Source organism: Triticum urartu, chromosome 6A, assembly GCF_056163025.1.
Source record: "Triticum urartu cultivar PI428250 chromosome 6A, HENAU_Tu73, whole genome shotgun sequence".
Lineage (NCBI taxonomy): Eukaryota > Viridiplantae > Streptophyta > Magnoliopsida > Poales > Poaceae > Triticum > Triticum urartu.
The window spans coordinates 128,832,547-128,845,679 of record NC_141878.1 but is presented as its reverse complement, the minus strand read 5'-3'; the positions used below and the strand labels follow the sequence as shown (position 1 = coordinate 128,845,679).

The following is a 13,133-nucleotide window of genomic DNA, read 5'->3' as shown; positions in this document are numbered from 1 at the left end:
CCGCCCCTGCAAGTGCATCTCAATCTCGTGGCGACGTTGACATGGAGCCACGGACCCATCTCGAGTCCGGACAAGGCCACTGTATCTGCCACAGATCTTTTGGCCCATCGAGATCTCATGGATGGATATTTTGACGAGCTGGATTTGGTAGCCATGACTCCCTTGTCTTATTTCCAGTGCTAGACATGCGTTGTATTTAATGTGTTACCTAGTCTTTTTTATTAGATTGATTTTTTGATCACATTAGCTAAAGCATGCATTTTTATATGGTATCAAAGCCAAGAGGCAATTAAAAATTACAGCCCATTTTCAATTCACATTTAGGCCTGAGGAAGGCACATGTGAGGAAGAGTATTGACATATAATGTGCTGCCTAATCTCTTCCATCAAATCGATATTTTAGTTGCATTAGTTAGAGCATACACTTCTACAATCCGTATTCATCAAAAAGTAAAAGAAAAAGTTGTACTCACCCTCTAGTTAGACTAGCTAATTGCCTTGAGTAGAAACATGGATATTTTGACGAGCTGGATTTGGTAGCCATGACTCCCCTTGTCTTCATTCCAGTGACAGGCGTTGTCCTCATCCGTATTCAAAACCAAGCAAAAGAAGTTATACTCACCCTCTAGTTAGACTAGCTAATTGCTCTGTGTTGCAACGGGGATAAGGGTATCCTAGATAATACTTTTCTTAATTAATGTGATTTTCACGTCCGATGCACGACAATATTTTACACAATTCATGTGATCTTCCAGTTTAAAGAATGAAACTCTTCATAACTAATGTGACCCTCATCTCTAAAGGTCCATACTATTTTCCATAAACTAAAGCATGCCTAATTAACTTGCATAATTAACCAGACTAATTAATTGCGAGATTGGGCAAGAGATAACTAGAACGATTTTTGGAGATGAATGGCTACATACGACATGAACGAAACGGATGTGACTACAAACTCTCCTTTTATGGTAGAGATGTCATCTTGCTGTGTATGCATATCGTTTTTCTTCTCACCGATGGTTCATGTTGTCATGTGTCGTTAGATTGCACCAAAAAAGAAAAAAAGATTGCACTACTCGCAGCACCACTCGCCCTGAACCACTCGTTGTGTTCTAGGCATTCAAATCTTGCAGTGGGGGAAAAAATCGAAGAACATCTACATGTGCGTACAATTAGGTAATGCCTCGTGGTTAGATATCGGCATAGGAAAATAAGTTAGTATCATACATTTTTTTTGAACCAAAGGGGGTCCATAAGGACCCTGAAGTTGCATTAATATTAAAATAGTTGTACATAACAAGTTATAGATGGACCAATTAGTAAATGTAAATTGCAAACTTATCCTTGACTTTTACAACGAGACCCCCAACACATATGGAAACAAAATTGGCCCTTAAACATCCTCATCACAGACAAAACTCCGTCGTCGCCGGGGACGATACCACTTGGATGACGGAGCATCCATGACACCTCGTCGTAGATTTCATGGTGATGTTGTACCGTTTCTAATTTGAGTACATGATCGGGCTTTGGAGGTGGTTTCGTACATGGGCAAGCGGTGGTTTCTTATTCCGTCTCAAAGCTTGTGTCGCTAATAGTTGGAACAACAGTGGCATTTTAGCAAACGTCTCCAATTTTTGTAAGTGCACGTGGTTCTTTGAGATAACGCAGTTCCAATGCTTTGAGCCCCAAGGCGGTTTCCTCCGCAGAATTGTCTTCATTACCGTCTCCATTACCCTTTTCAGGGCTGAGAATGATTTCTATTTTGTTACTAGCCCTGCAAATAAAATTGACAAAAACATACAAGCACGATACACATGCATACATCATTCATTGCACCAACACTTTGCTTTTCATAAAACACATGCATATAACTGGGGTTTCAAAGCTACGATGGAGAATTAAACACTTCACATCCAACATATGGACATATTTGTAAAATCTAGAAACATAAGTCTATTGTGATGTGCTTATACTACTACAGCAGCGTCCCATCTAATTACCCTTCCCGCCTCTTCATGACGTCCTCTCTACATTTCCATATGTCTTTTGTGATGTGCATAAAATATGCACATTAATGGAGATGTACAGTAGACGAGCTAGTAAGACTTTTCCATCTCGTGTAGTGTGCCTAAAATCCAATTTGATCAAAAACCAATTCACAAGGAAACTATAATTTATATAGTAATAACATATGTACTGACCTAAGTGAAATTTAACCAGAACAATTATACATGCTCCCAGGATCATAACCGCCTCTGGACAAGAAGTTGATTGAATAAATCCATAAGGCAACAATATGTCCTGAAGGCAAACTTATTACACAAGAAGAGAAGATTCATCGTCCGGAGTAGCTAGTGCTTCCTCCCGACTCTTCCTCTTATATACTAAATACTTATGCTATGCAACTAAAATGTCGCAACATCGATGATAGTACATGTCCCCATCGATATCCCTATTAACAACAAGGAAAAAACTTGTTCATGTTTGGACATACAACTAAGTATAGCCACCTAAATAAATCAAGCCTTTCGAGAAGAGAAAATGTGGTGGTCCAAAACAACTAAGTTACAATTTTGTACGGTGTCATCAAATAATAAAGCACTTGCAAGAGACATATTTCATTGGACCTAATTGGGTATAATTACACATCTGTACATATTTATTTAGACCTAGTTGGGTTTTGTTACACATGTGTACACGTTTATTTAGACCTAGTCGGGTTTCATTACACATATGTATTTCGACGAAATGTACAAAGGCAAAGATACAAGTTTCATCAGTGTTTAGTAGGCAAGTTCAAAGGCCATCAACGCGAAGGTCGGCCACACTCCAGAGCTCACCGTGCCAGAGATATGAGACAACATCAAAAGGGGTGCTCCCATGTGACGGAGTCTGCCTGGGGAGGCCTCGGTGGAGGCCGGTGGCGGCGACATACCATTGTGCCAACGTGGATGGGTGGATTTGCCACCACGCCGCTGCGGTGGCAGTAGAACCGCCACTACACTTCCATGCTTGTCCAGGTGAACAAGGATTTTGACTAGCTAGGGTTTGGCCATGGATCAGGGAAGGGAAAGGGAGATGGACGAAAAATGAGAGGGGTTGTGGCTTGATGACAAGTGTTACTCGGGCCTTAGTAATAAGTATTGGGCAAAGCAAAGTCATAGCAATACCAATTCTTGAACAACCATTACACTATGGATCATTCCCACATCAATCTGAGGTCTAATACATAATCAATCTCATTCAGTTCTCATCCATCCCATGTGGCTACATCGGATTACTCACACATGATTGGGAGAGCATGTTGATAGTGTTGAAGAAGGGGTTGACAAAGTTCATGGTGAACATCCCCCCTCTCCGGGGAAAAAAGTACAGCTTCAAGCAGCCCCCGCCTCCTCCTGGATGAAGAATTATGATGATGGCATCTCAGTATCGTACAAAAAACAAGGATAAATCACAAAGATATTTCTCATGAATATAAAGCCAACGGCACTGTAGGCTAGCCCGAGGCACCCACACCCTAGGCAGTACGCATCCGGTGGAGTTGCCTCAGGGCCATGGGTGCCTAGGCACTATAGGCCTCTGTTTGGTCAAAGTCTAGGCCCCATGTCCCTTATATGTTGAAATACTTTGCCTTCTATTGTTGTTTTATTTTTTCCAACACTTTTCTGCACAGAAAGATAACACCATGTAAAATTTTGCTGACAGCAGCGTCAGTGCCGGTTAGATTTTATTCACCACAACAATATTTTAGTTAAAAGTCAATCGAAAGTGTTCATAGAAATAGATACATTTGAGACGTATCATGTATCATAACCCGTGGAAGAAAAGAAGGAAATGTGGGTGCCCCGAGCTAATCACTAGCCCTAGGCGGATTCTAAGAAGAAACCGCTTGCGGTGCTGCGAAAATGGAGGTGGTTGCTAATCACCAACCACTTTCAATCTTTGCCGCAGGAGGTTTTGTGTTCCTAACCGCCTCCGGTGCTTTGTATAATAATAATAATAATAATAATAATAATAAGCTCCTTCGGTGTAGGTACTACATGTAGCATTGTTCTGCTTGGTCACAACTGCTTCCGAGACCTGCTGCTAATACTCGTTTTTCTACTGGTGATCTTGCCCTTGAGAGGAAGAAAAGCCGCCCTTCGGTCAGACGATATAAAACCACGTCATTTATTATGTTATACAGACGGGGTACTATCTTTATAAAATGCAAAAATGTTGAAATTAAGAAAAAATGCACGGTGGACTCGACTAAAGATCTCGGGATTTTTCTCCCTAGCTGTGACTGAAATGGACTTTCCGGTAGACCTACGTGGCTCCTTGGCACAACATAAACCTCTTCCACGGCTAACCGGAGCCTCATGCGTCGGTCTATCAACCGCACGACGCTCCAACCGTGGCCAGCAAGAAAATTAAAACTTGTCAAAAAAGGGAAGCAGGTACTCCGTACTAGAATTACCGACGTGGCATGTAGTGCAGCCTGTGCAGGGCAGCGGATATTTTCCCGGACAGCGACCTCCATCTACCAAAACTGGCAAGTGTCCACGATGCTACTAATACCATTTCCCTCTCCCTCCCGGCTCGCACCCTCCCAGTATCCATCCTCGAGATTTCTCTTCTCCCTCATGCACACGACGACACGGCGCATGCTCATGAAGATAGGGTGCGACGCGTGCGGGCAGGCGGAGGCCGCGGTGCTGTGCTGCGCCGACGAGGCCGCGCTGTGCCGCCGCTGCGACGCCGCCGTGCACTCCGCCAACAAGCTCGCCGGCAGGCACCACCGCGTCGCGCTCCTCTCCTCAACGCCCGCCGGCTCGTCGTCGCCCGGCGCCGGCGACGACGGCGGGAGCCACCCCGCCTGCGACATCTGCCAGGTACTTAAGCTTGAGTTTTCTTGCAAAGAAAAAGAAGAAGAGTTGTGCTTGACGTATGCTCCGTTTGGTGTTGTGGTGGATAATTATGTTTTTCTTGCTTGTTTGACAGTTTGTTTACCTGTTCTTTCGACTTTCCTTGACTACTTAGCTGTTTTCTTGTAGCGAACTACTAGTATGAAACAAGTTCAGCATTATGCAATTGCAAACTTAATTTCGTGATACTCCGTATTTGTTAAACGGGTGAGTGCAATATCAATGTTCTGCCTCAGGTTCTCTAAAGTTGCCATTTTAGACACTGACTTGATCTTCAAGATCCGCATATTTGACCATTCATTTCTATTTGAGCTCCCAGATTGCGATAAAAATAAAAACATGTTCCGAAAGTAATTTGATGAAAAAAAATTAAACAGTGATTCTTAGGCATTCAATGCCAAAATCCGTTCTATGTTAATACAGCCAAAAAAATGCTCCCTGTGTCTCATAATATAAGAGCGTTTTTGACACTACACTAGTATCAGAAAATGCTCTTATATTATGGAACCGAGGGAGTAAACATTTAGCTCTACTCTTGTGGTGCAATATTTGACGTGCCAGCTCCGCATTGGTTGTTCTTGGTAGGAGATACTCCCTCCATTATTCTAAAACAGAGGGCGTGAATGTTTCCCTCAATTATTCTAATACTTGGATTAATGTGCTCCCTGTTGCTGCTTACCGGTCCATCTTTGTCGCTCTCGTCAACAACAGGCATCACAAGGTCTTCTACATTGACTTGTGGCTCCCCCACGGTGCATTATGCGTCACCGACCCCATCCTGTTCTCGCATACGGATGTGGAGGTCGCTCTTGTTCCTCATTTGACTCGGGCTACCGAAGCCTAGCGTAATTGTCTCACCCTGGTCCTCGCTGGGTGGCATGTAGGTGCCAAACACACGCGACCTTGCCCAGTGTAGCACCCTCGACGGAGTTCCGGTCCTTGACGCTCTACTGGTTGTGATGCCTCTGTGACGCTTCTCCCTTCCGCCTTTTCGGTTGGCTGTCTGTTTGGTTGGGATGTGGCTTTCAAAAAGCTGATTGTGGGATGTGAGCTATGAAAAAGTTGTTGTGAGCAGTGTTGTCATTTGGTAAACCGATTGTGAGCCAGGATTTCAACATAGAAGGGGCGAGATTTCACACTAAGTCTCATATGCAATGGTAATGTTGTAAAAAAAATTAGGGTCTGGTCTAATGAAGATGCCATGGTGTAACACACCCTTTTTGTGTCTATTCATTGCATTCACATGATCAAACTTGATTGAAAATTGACAAATGACAAAACAAATTCACAACACTAGAAATACCGGATAATCTTATGAAATAATAATTTGTAGTAAATAATATATTACCTAATCTCATTATTTATTGGAATTGACGAGATGGACCTCACTAACTCGACCCAGTCCCAAAAACGGAATCAAAAATTGATGAATCAATTCTACTCTCTTCTTCTTCATGTTTACACAAGCACAAGTAGGAATGTTATAATTGATTCTAAATCTGTCTGATTATACTTCTATAATTTTTAAAGCAAAGAACTAATCTGATGTGAGAATCAATTACCTTTTCCCCTTGAGTGGTTGTTGTCCATCCGTGCGTCCGCTCTGCTGGGAACCAGCAACATGTGCGTGGATAGACACCTGCGTATTCCGGCGATCCCTTCCCTTCTCCGCTTCTCTCCATGGCGACCCGACGGAGAGATCTGATCGCAGCAGCCCTCAGGCGCCAGTTTCGATATCAACGGCGGCTTGGAGAAATTAGCGATACGGGAGTGCGTAATCAGGTCGTGGCTGTGTGCTGCAATTAACAGGCCTCTTTTCCTTCCACGATGGCCTGTTAGGCAATTTTCTTTTATGATGGTGGATTTTTGGATTTTAGCATGTAATGGGCCGTACATGGGCTGAAGCTTTTACGTTAATGAGAAAGGCGTGAGGAAGGATAGGGGGGGGGGGGGGGGCGAAGCCAGCACGGGACAAGCGGGCAAGCCAAAAAATTAGCGATTGACAGATCACTATCGAGGGACAAGACGATCGATTGGGGGGGGGGGGGGGGGCTCGCCCCCCCCCTCGTCTCCCCTTAGATCCGTCCCTTGTCTCAATTGTGACTTTTGAATAAAATGTTTGGAAAACCCTGAAATTATGAGAGTATACATAGCAAGATATTTTAAATAGGGCAAAACTATCAAAATATCAGGATTATGGGGGTGAAAAAGGAAAATACCCTTATTTGTATAATTCTTTCTTTCTAAACGTGACATGGTGTGCAACCTACTTTATTTATCTGGGGGTTGTAATTTCTAAAATTCTTATTAAAATATAAGAAAGACGTACATATGTAAGTATTTATTGTTAAAAGGATTTTCAAAAGAATCTCCTAACATTCTAATTGATATGAGTTTTTTCATTCAAAAACATGAACTATGTACTTATATATTACATTCCAGGAGAAAACAGGCTACTTCTTCTGTGTAGAGGACAGAGCCCTCCTGTGCCGAAGCTGCGACGTCGCCATCCACACCGCAACTCCCCATGCTTCCACCCACCGCCGATTCCTCATCACCGGCGTCCGCGTCGGTGCTGATCAGGACCATATCGGCGATGTCAGTGGCGCCACGGTCGGCAGCCCCAGCAACAGCAGCGCCAACGGAAGCAATAACATGCCCACCTCCGAGAACTTCGCCATTGCCAACGACCAGCGGTCGGAGGAGGGGGTGGGGCTGATCGGAGGAGGAGAAGACGACATTGGCCAGCAGCAGCAATGGCCTTGGAGCGATATTTTTGCTGATGATGGTGTTGGCATGGATCAACACCAGTGCTACCCTGGCTTCTCTGAACCTGGTTCCTCCAGCCTCACTGGATGATGAAAGCTCCACTTAAATGGATTTATTACTTCCTCCATTTCATATTACTTGCAACTGATTTAGTACAATGGATCGGAAGGAGTATGTATTTGGCATGAGTTGATAGAAAAAGAAATTATAATATGTCTTTATTTTTACTTCAAAAAGAAAGCAAATAATTACAGTTAACTCTAGCCTGTATTTTCCCACACTTGGCGTGAAAGTGGCATACATATATCAAGGGAAAATATACTTTCAGCACATGCACAAAAAGAACATGAAGAGGAAGAAAAGTGAATTGGAGGATTTGCAATCATTGAATCTTCAGAAATAAAGTATACTCCTAAAGATTACAAGATGTGTATGTAATTAATAAAGGGTTGCTCTCATTTAATAAAACTATATCTCGATCTGTTTTTCTCATCACACATCCAACACGTCGACTCTTTAAAGTATTTTTACTATTCCCATCAATCCAAATTAATTGTGGCTGCTTTAGACCCTGTTTGTTTGGCCTTTTGCTTTTGCTTTTGCTTTTGCAGCTTTTTCATTTTGGCCAAAAATCCATAAAAGCTTCTAAATAGGTGCTTTTGGAGCTTTTATGACTTTTGATGAACTTCAAAAGCCATAAAAGCTGCAAAAACATCTATTTAGGAGCTTTTATGGCTTTTTGACGAAAGTGAAAAAGTTGCAAAAGCAGAAGCAAAAACCCAAACAAACAGGGCCTTAGTACAACTACTAAAGTAGCGACAATTAATTTGGATATGAGGGAGTATAACAATATGTCTTTACAAAGAAGCTTTTTTTAGCTGAGCATTTTCATTTGAGTATACAAGCAGCATAAATACTGGCTAGAGTAACTCTCAATATACACTACCAACATTTCAGTTTCAGGTATACTTGCTTTATAAATAGACTAAATTGTGGAATGTCAAAAGAAAAACAGACTAAATTATCCTTCAGCGCCAAGTGCCCGTCTCATGAAGGCCAATGATATTAGGCCACCACAGTCAATTGGGTTACATTCTGGTCCAAGAAAGAACAATATGGCGATTCCATGGTCCTAATACTATATATCACCTTGTAATTGATGAGCATTTGTGAAGCGTCTTCCATTCCCATGGCCAGGGCTCACTATATCATCATACATATCTTCTCTACTAGAATACAATATTTCACATGCATTTGCCCCTTCACCTGTAGGGGAAAGTGTTGCACAATAAAAGATATATGCTACACAATCACACCCAACACTATGAGGATGGCAGGTAACGGCAATCTCACCGGCGAGCATAGTAGCAAAGCAACTAGGTTATACCTCCCAGCCGCAAGAATTTCTTCGAGACGATCCGCCAATCGAGAGTCGAAGTAGACGGCCCCTCCGAGGTATCCACACATTTCGAAGTAGTAATCCGACAACACTTCAACGTGAAAGAAGGAAAAGCTCCGAGGAAACTGGAGAGAGAGCCTAGCGGCGTCCCATATAATTAGGAGTCTAATTCTATTAGATAGAGACTAGAACCCATCTAATTAGGTGACGGGGTCTTGTACCCTTGGTACCTGTCCTCACCCAGTACACAGGGCCCACCGGGCCCAAGAAGGGGAGGAAGCCCTAAAGAAGCATGGGCGACCTTCGTGCTCTTCAAGTCAAGGAAACGACGGCATAACATATCTGACCTACCCTCTGTGTAAACCCTAGACATCTCCTGTCTATATAAAGGGAGGTATAGGACCTCATTATCATCCAATCTCAGATACAAACTCTCGGTAGCAATCCTGTACACCATTGTAATCCTTTGCACGAGGTATCCCCTCACCATGAATAACAAGAAGAAGCAAGATGTAGGGTAATTCTCTTCGGAGGTCCGAACCTGGGTAAACTCTGCGTGCAGACTCCGTTTTGGTACTTCTGATCTCGTCATGAACCCTACCAAGGGATGTGATAGTATTTCGCTCCGTCATTAGGAGTCTAAACTTAAGATCAACTAGTCACCCTGTGCGTTCGGTTTATTCGGTTTACATGGTTCGGTTATATGGTTTTTCGGTTTGTACGGTATTAGTACTTTGGTAAATACGGTATGAAAATAAAATACGGTTTGGTTTCGGTATATACCAAATTATTTCGGTATGGTTTCGATACATACCATAAAAACCAAAGTTGACGCGAATTTGAAAATGACGTATAATAATTTGCAAATTTATGACTCAAAACACATACTATTTTACACAAATAGTATATGACTACATATATAAGAATATATGAATGCTTTGATTCGTCTGTTGATGGTTATGGACGTGCTTAGCATTTTAAAAGGAGAAAAATGACTATGTTACAAGAAAATTTATGTGCTTAGTAGTGAATTTAACTCATGTACAAGAAAAATGACAACTTTTATGGTTGTTCATCTCAAGAAATATGAATTTATTTTTTAATTCGGTTTAATCGGTTAACCGTTTGGTTTTTCGGTATATACCATAAAAACCAAAGTTCAAATCGGTATGAAAAGTTCATACCATACCGAAACCTGAAACCATAAAAACCATAAAATCGGTTCGGTTTATTTTTGGTATGCTTTTTCGGTTCGGTTTTCAAATGCACAGAGTAATCAACTAGATCGGGTTGAGTGTGGAGCTATGTGGGAGAGACCCCTTAGAATTGGTGTGCCTGTAGGGGGGGGGGTCGATGGTTCTCTCTCAAAATATTTATAGGTGTAAGAGGGGGTCAAAATTCCTCGGCATTAGCGACTAGATGGGTTATGGGTGGGCTGAAAATTCCAACTTCTCCCAGTTTCTACCAGATATGATCGTAAACTGAGTTCCGATCGTCCAAGATTGCAAGCTTATGAATTCGACCTAACATCTCATTCAGCAGAGTCTTCTCACTTTCATTCATGGCCTGATCGAAGGTCGCGTCCAATGGGAGTCTATTTGAGATCCTATCTGACATGACCTCGGGCTCTTCCCCGACCAGGTCTGATACCTGGATTCGCAATGGTAGTGCTCGGCTCTAGACTCAAAGTTGGGTTCACGGTTGATTTTATGCCATCATCCTAGTCTGGGATTGATTCTGATGCCCGAATGGGCATGTTAGTGCGATCTTTGGCCTGACCTGATACCCAGCCCAAGAAAACGACTTCACCACAAAAATCCATGGTGTATTCGAAGTTCTTGAATCTAACAATGTGTCCTAGAGCAAACGTATCGATCTGGCCTAGGTGGCTAGTCGCATTCGTGTGGAGAGTGATACTACCGCTTTGGTTGTATTGATGTGATGGGGTAAAAGGTACATGTGATCTACCACGAGATCGTATGTGAATGAATATGTATCCCTATGGACCTAACACCTCGCTTTATATAGATACCAGGGGTGCCTAGGGGTACACATAAGTCGGTTGCATCTAGGAGAAAACATGTCGGGGACTACCTTGACGCCTTGGAGTATGCATCAAGTCTTCGCGTGATTCCTTCTTGATGTTCCTGGACTAGACGAACATGGCCACTAGTGGACGGGATTAGGGGGATCCTCGAACCCAACCCAAAGGACCAGTAACCGACATTATAAGAAGTAAGCATGTGCACAAAAGGACGACATAATATGTAGTTGTGAATGAAGAGAGAACGTGACATGGAAAACAACTATCGATAATTGAGATCGGCCCCACGAGTGTAAAACTAGGCGCCAATAAGGCCCCTTTAAGATCCACTCAAATTCTCAAGAGCTACAAAAAGATATTCCAATGGGAGCAAAAATGTTGCATGAAAAATATCAGCTATCGTAATAATTTAAAAAAAATGAAAACCAACAACTTACCAACCCGGGGTAAAGTGAGCAACAAATCTTCACCATGATAAAAATCAAAACCAAGCAACGTTCCATAGTTCTCAAGTCTAACAGTCATTGTATCATGATGACGGAGACCATAATCAGTCACTAGTTCCTCCCAGGCAGGACCCGATGACCTGCATGTTGGGGAACGTAGCATGCAATTTCAAAAAAAAATCCTATGCTCACACAAGATCTATCTAGGATATGCATAGCAACGAGAGGGGGAGAGTTTGTCCATGTACCCTAGTAGACCGGAAGCGGAAGCGTTAGTTTAACGTGGTTGATGTAGTCAAACGTCTTCTCGATTCAACCGATCAAGTATCGAACATACGACACCTTTGAGTTCTGCACACGTTCAGCTCGATGACATCCCTTGAACTCTTGATCCAGCAAAGTGTCGAGGGAGAGTTTCGTCAGCACTACGACATGGTGACGGTGATGGTGAAGTGATCCACGCAGGGCTTCGCCTAAGAACTACGATGATACGTCTCCATCGTATATACTTTTCCAAACACTTTTGACCTTGTTTTGGAATCTAATTTGTATGATTTGAATGGAACTAACCCGGACTGACGCTGTTTTCAGCAGAATTACCATGATGTTGTTTTATGTGCAGAAAACAAATATTCTCGGAATGACCTGAAACTCAACGGGAGGTCTTAAAAAAACAATAAAAAATCCTCGCCAAATATGAAAACCAGGGGTCCCACACCCTTTCCATGAGGGTGGGGGGCGCGCCCCCCTACCTCGTGGGCCCCCTGTTGATCCTCCGACGCCAACTCCAACTCTATATATTTGCTTTCGGAGAGAAAAAAAATGAGAGAGAAGAAATCATCGCGTTTTACGATACGGAGCCGCCGCCAAGCCCTAAAACCTCTCGGGAGGGCTGATCTGGAGTCCGTTCGGGGCTCTAGAGAGGGGGATTCGTCGCCGTCGTCATCATCAACCATCCTCCATCACCAACTTCATGATGCTCACCGCCATGCGTGAGTAATTGCATCGTAGGCTTGCTGGACGGTGATGGGTTGGATGAGATTTATCATGTAATCGAGTTAGTTTTGTTAGGGTTTGATCCCTAGTATCCATTATGTTCTGAGATTGATGTTGCTATGACTTTGCTATGCTTAATGCTTGTCACTAGGGCCCGAGTGCCATGATTTCAGATCTGAACCTATTATGTTTTCATGAATATATGTGAGTTCTAGATCCTATCTTGCAAGTCTATAGTCACCTACTATGTGTTATGATCCAGCAACCCCGAAGTGACAATAATCGGGAACACTCCCGGTGATGACCATAGTTTGAGGAGTTCATGTATTCACTATGTGCTAATGCTTTGTTCCGGTTCTCTATTAAAAGGAGGCCTTAATATCCCTAAGTTTCCAATAGGACCCCGCTGCCATGGGAGGGCAGGACAAAAGATGTCATGCAAGTTCTTTTCCATAAGCACGTGTGACTATATACGGAATGCATGCCTACATTACATTGATGAATTGGAGCTAGTTCTGTGTCACCCTATGTTATGACTGTTACATGATGAACCGCATCCGGCATAA

General features: G+C 42.9%; 1 protein-coding gene and 1 long non-coding RNA gene across 2 annotated transcripts; one reads left to right on the top strand and one right to left on the bottom strand.

Moving 5' to 3' along the window:
* Positions 1–3,109: 3,109 nt before the first annotated feature.
* Positions 3,110–6,843, bottom strand: LOC147964447 (uncharacterized). Its single transcript, XR_015607572.1, has 2 exons — positions 6,476–6,843; positions 3,110–3,401 (listed from the first exon to the last, which is right to left on the bottom strand). It is a non-coding gene; the product is annotated as an uncharacterized LOC147964447 (long non-coding RNA).
* Positions 4,538–8,012, top strand: LOC125517193 (B-box zinc finger protein 21-like). The gene is made up of 2 exons (XM_048682372.2): positions 4,538–4,880; positions 7,356–8,012. The coding sequence occupies exons 1-2, from the start codon at positions 4,554–4,556 to the stop codon at positions 7,770–7,772; spliced, it is 744 nt and encodes a 247-aa protein (XP_048538329.1). The 5' UTR covers positions 4,538–4,553; the 3' UTR covers positions 7,773–8,012.
* Positions 8,013–13,133: the final 5,121 nt, after the last annotated feature.

Coding starts and splice junctions, on each gene's coding strand:
- LOC125517193 (XM_048682372.2), top strand. CDS start 4,554: ATGCTACTAATACCATTTCCCTCTCCCTCCCGGCTCGCACCCTCCCAG. Junction 4,881..7,355: donor CCGCCTGCGACATCTGCCAG/GTACTTAAGCTT, acceptor ATTACATTCCAG/GAGAAAACAGGCTACTTCTT.